At 57.5% G+C, this 4,832-nt stretch overlaps 1 protein-coding gene across 1 annotated transcript; it reads right to left on the bottom strand.

Moving 5' to 3' along the window:
• Positions 1–1,831: 1,831 nt before the first annotated feature.
• On the bottom strand, positions 1,832–4,581 carry WHR41_09586 (uncharacterized protein). The gene is made up of 3 exons (XM_069378189.1): positions 4,147–4,581; positions 3,899–4,092; positions 1,832–3,830 (listed from the first exon to the last, which is right to left on the bottom strand). Exons 1-3 carry the CDS (start codon positions 4,492–4,494, stop codon positions 2,006–2,008), a joined length of 2,367 nt encoding a protein of 788 aa, XP_069224821.1. The 5' UTR covers positions 4,495–4,581; the 3' UTR covers positions 1,832–2,005.
• Positions 4,582–4,832: the final 251 nt, after the last annotated feature.

Below are 4,832 nucleotides of genomic sequence, written 5' to 3'. Positions count from 1 at the left end.
GGCGAGAGAGAGGGAGGGGGATGGGGTAGGGGAGGAAGAGGAGGAGGAGGAGGAGGAGGAGGAGGAGGAGGAGGAGGAGGAGGAGGAGGAGGAGGAGGACGAGGACGAGGATGAGGTAGGGGAGGAAGAGGAGGATGATGAGGATGGGGATGGGGATGGGGATGGGAGTTCCGACTCCGACGACTCCGACGGGGACGATGGTGGCGAGGGGGGCGGCCGTGACCATGGTCGTGACCATGGTGGCGACGGCGGAGGGCCACCCGGCGACGGCAACGGGAACGGTGGTGGTGGCGTTGGTGTTGGCCGGCTCTTCGGTGTCGGCAATGGGCGCGTCGGCGGCGCCGGCAACGGTCCGCGCTTTGGTTCTCCCCAAGGCGCGGCCGCCGGCGCAGCAGCCCACAACATCGGCGCTGCTGCCATCCCCCGTGCTCCCGGCCCTGGCGACGCCGGCAACCTCGCCGGGCTCGACGGCCCCGCTGTCGCCCCTGCCCCCCTCGCCAACATGAACAACCACGGATACATCGCAATTTTCAACAATGTCTTTGGCGCTGGCATTGCGGCTCCCGGCATGTACGGTCCTGGCCAAGCCCCTGTTTACGGGAATGCATACGGCGCTGGCAACCCCATCGGACTCGGCAACATCAATCCGGGTGGCTACGCCCCTGTCCATGGCAATGTCTACGGCGCTGACAACTTTGCTGGTCTCGACAACATGAACGCCGGTGGCTTCGCTCCTGTCCACGGCAATGTCTACGCCGCTGGCAACGTTCCTGGTCTCGGCAACATGCACGGCGCTGGCAACCCTGGAGGACTCGGCAACATGAACGCCGGCGTTCAAGTCCAGCCTGCTGGCAATAACGCTGGAAATGCCGCTGCCGATCTCGCTGCTTACGAACGTGGCTACAGCGATGGCGAAAGCGATGGCCACTACGATGGCTACGAAGCGGGCCACTACAATGGCTACAGCGAGGGCAACGAAGCTGGCTACAACGATGGCTACGACGATGGCCACCACGATGGCTACGACCGTGGCTACGACGCCGGTTTTTTCTATGGCTACGGACTTGTCTTTGGCGTTGGCCGCGACGTCAGAAACGGCGCTGGCAACAATAACAATGCCGCCCTCGCCAACAACAACGACTTGCCTCCGCCGTACGAGGAGGTTGCCCACGACGGCAACGGCGCTTTCAACAACGGTGCCGCTGAGCACGACGACGCCATGGACGAGCAGCACTGAACGACGAGCGTCGAACGACAACGACGCAGAGACAAAAGACAACTCCACTGGCGGCTTTCAGCTTCTCCGCTTTTTACTTTCGCAAGGTGGCTGGGATGCAATGACCGGCGACGAGACGCGCCGGGGCGTTACTACTCTGGGTCTCTTCTGGCTTGTTTCTTTTCGTCGCCTTCGCAGGATGTGAGGATGGGGCGCGCTTGTTGGGAGGGCGGTTTTTGGTTTTTCTTCTCTCTTTGGCTTTTGGAGGTGTTGGCTGATGGGGCCTTTCTTTTCTTCTCTCTCTCTTTGGTTCTAGCATGGTGTTCGGGTGTTCGAGAAGATTTGGATGTTGGCTGACAGGGCCTTTGGTTTTTTTTTTCTTTCTTTGGTTCTTCTTCGATGGTGTTTGGATGAGGTTCGAAAGAGGTTGGATGCCCGAGGGCAGCGTAGTTCGGCCAGTGGTTTAGCTGCTGGCCGCATCGAATCAATGTCGTTGTCAGACAGTACTCGCTTCCTCTTTCTTTGAAACGCTCGGTTTATGTGTGTTGGTGTAATGCAAATGCGGTGGTGCGCCTGTGTTTACGCATATTTCCACGAAGGTGAAGCACGTGGGAGTTGTTACTGTGAAGTAAAATCTGGGTATTCCCTCGAGTGGGCGCTTTGTGCGCCCGCGGTGTTTCTAGACTAGTAGGTATGCTACACTTCTCGTCTTCCGGCCAAGCACCATCCTCACAAGCAGCAACCTCTTCTCATTTGTTCTATGTTGCAATATCGGTGGCCCCGACGACCCTACTTCTTGAAAGTCATACTTTTGCCCGCCCTCTCCTTCTGAGCCCTAGGCTGGCCCTTCGGCGCATCCATGCTCTTCTTGTACGGATCCTTGACCTTCTTCCTCTCCGCCTTCAGCTCCTGGATGCTCTTCTTGGGCGGGTTCAGAATGCTGGGCGCGGAAGCGTAGTCGAACGCAGGCTCCTCATCGTCAAGCGCAGCGGCCTCTTCGTCTCCCGCCGCTGCTTCCACGTCGGCATCAGCTTTCGCTTGCTTCTTGGCCTTCTTGCGCTGGGTCCTCGACTGCCGCTTTTCAGCAGCGGGGTCGATTGTGACTTCGTCGGTCTGGGTGGCGAGCGCGTCGGAAGTGGGCGCGGGGTCGGCGTGCTTGCGCTTCTTGCCTCGGCCCTGTTCCTTGAGGATGAAGGTGTCGTCTTGGTCTTCTTCGGCGGGTGGTTCGGGGGAGGTGCGGGATTCGGGGGCGGAGGGCGTGGTCATTTGCGCTGCTTCCGAGGCGGCGGTCTCGGAGAAGACCTCGGCGTTGAGGGGTGGCATTGGGACGCTCAGTTGGATGTTCGGAGCGGTGGACATGGATCTCGTCTGCTGCGAGTTGTTGTTGCCGCCCCAGAACATGCTCAGCCCGCTGCGGAGGGAGCTTGAGAGTAATGAGCTGACGTTGATGGTAGGTGCTGCGGCGTTGCCCGGCTGGATGTATCGAGCCACACCCTCAAACCCAGCGGCAGACTGAGGCGCCGCTTTCTCCATTGCTTTCTTGAAGTGGACTGGGTCGATCTTGGCAAGAACCTCCATCAGCTCGGGGCCGTTCTCGCCATCTGTTCTCGCTTTCACGATGGTGGCAACTAGTTCATCGGCGCGAAGACGAATAGATTGAGTAGCTGGCTGCGCGACGCCGAGGAGCTCTGCTCTCGTGCTCGGCATGGCGCGGGCAAGTGTGAAGATCATGTGGTTCGGCATCACAAAATTCACGCTGTCGTCCTGCTCTCGCGCCACCTCGTCGCGCCACTGGTGAACGGCGCGGAAGACAGCAAACTCCTGTTTGCTCAAGTTGGCTGACGTCCGTGAGACCAACTTGTACCAACCGCCTGCTCCTTGTCCAGTCTCTGCGTCGTAGACAGGGTGCTCGTATCTTTGGAGCGCATACTCTTTCGAGCGCTGGCAGACGTCGTGGACCTTGTCCTTCTCGTGGTGGGGCTGAGAGAAATCTGACTTCTCGATGAGCTCGTTGCGTATGTTGTCGTATATGTACATGAGATAATGTGTGTCGCTGCGGGCATAGTCGACCAGTTCCTGGGGTAGAGGTCGAATGCGCCAGTCTGCTGTCTGGTATTGCTTCTGTGCTTGTACTCCTGTGAACTTCTGCAGCAAGAAAGCATAGCTACCACCAGGATAGCCAAGCGCGCGAGACGCGTGATGGGTATCGAAAAGTCCAACAACGTAAAGCCCGAGATCCCTCTGTAGCCAGATCATGTCCATGTGTGCGCCATGCATAACCTTGACGATCGTTGGGTCCGCAAATACTTCGTTCAAAGCTTGCAGCTTTCGTCGCCAGGGTACGAGGGTGTCCACGATCCAGTCGCGGTCGCGCGTGCTGATTTGCATTAAACAAACGATGCCGATGTAAGACCGCTGGTCATGGTGTTCCAGGTCGATTGCGATCTCCTTTGCCTTCTTCAACTCTTGCAGCATCTCCTCCAAGCCCTCCTCGGTGTCGACGAATGTCGCAGTGGTTGATTCGAATGGATGGTAAGAGATCGGCTCGGCGTGGGTATAAACTGTGGACGGGTATTTGTACTGCTCAATTTCGAGCTGGTAGGGATGGGAAAATCTGGAGCCAACGTTAGCATCCGTATATGCAAGAGCCATGAGTATCTCATAGGAGGCGAGTGAGTTTACTGTTTCTCGGAATTGCTTGGCTGGGTCTCCAGTGCTACGCTTGCGTGAGGCTTGCTCTTCAAAAGTGGCCTGAAAGGCTGGGTTTCTTGGTTGAAAGGTTTGTCTTCAAAGGTAAGCTGCGGCTTTTCGATAACCTGAGGACGTAGTGCTGCAGAAGTCCGCGAGGCCTTCGAAGACTTATTCGCGACCGGTGTCTTCAGACCAGTCAGTAAGTATTCTCTTGCGTTTCGGTTGTCCATGCGTCCTACCTGTTCCCTTGGGCTCAACCTCTTCACTGCACCCGTAAACTCGTCCAACGCGGTATCGGCGCGTTCAAGCAGGCTGTCGACGACATCAACAACCCGAGTCCAGTTGCTTTCGACATCCTCAATGTCGCGCAGGGTCGGACGTACGTTGTCCGCGTGCGCTGTCGCAGAACCGAGAAGGCGGCTCGCCAGAGAGAGAAGCCGCGCATTCTGTGTATCAAGGGCACTGCTGAGCGATGGGTCGACTGTACGGTGAAAGGGGAGATCCTCCGCCGCGAGAGCGGTGGCGCTTCGAGTGGTGTCGACAAGGGCAGACTGGACGGATGTTTGAAGGCGAGCAAAGTCGTCCATTATGAGAGATGGAGTCGCCTGGGTTTCGATGATTCCCGGGTACTTGATGTAATTGAATCAAGCAATGCGCATGTCGCTTGAGCGCCTTGCTAAATGTAGCTCGCGAGAGCGATGTGGGAAAGATGTCTTCAAGACATTTAGAGCAATGAAGTCAGCCAGCATTTTCTGGATCCCGACTGGAATGACGCTCGGACCACGAGCTTAACCTTGTACACTTCCTTCCCTAGAAGTCTTCCCCACCGTGTGCACAGACCCACCGCGTGCTCACGCGACGCGTTTGTCAACAGACGGCTTTATCGTCGTGTATCTCCATCAATTGTTCAGCTATGGATGCAGCA

Source organism: Cladosporium halotolerans (assembly GCF_011745625.1).
Source record: "Cladosporium halotolerans strain TM138-S3 chromosome Unknown Sca235, whole genome shotgun sequence".
Taxonomy (NCBI): Eukaryota; Fungi; Ascomycota; class Dothideomycetes; order Cladosporiales; family Cladosporiaceae; genus Cladosporium; species Cladosporium halotolerans.
This window is presented reverse-complemented; position numbering and strand designations above follow the sequence as displayed.

Bases quoted from the DNA above. Each gene is read 5' to 3' on its own strand.
- WHR41_09586 (XM_069378189.1), bottom strand. From the start codon at position 4,494: ATGGACGACTTTGCTCGCCTTCAAACATCCGTCCAGTCTGCCCTTGTC. The intron at 4,093-4,146 runs GTAGGACGCATG...ACTGGTCTGAAG, and splicing joins GGTTGAGCCCAAGGGAACAG to ACACCGGTCGCGAATAAGTC. The intron at 3,831-3,898 runs GTAAACTCACTC...CGTTGGCTCCAG, and splicing joins CCAAGCAATTCCGAGAAACA to ATTTTCCCATCCCTACCAGC.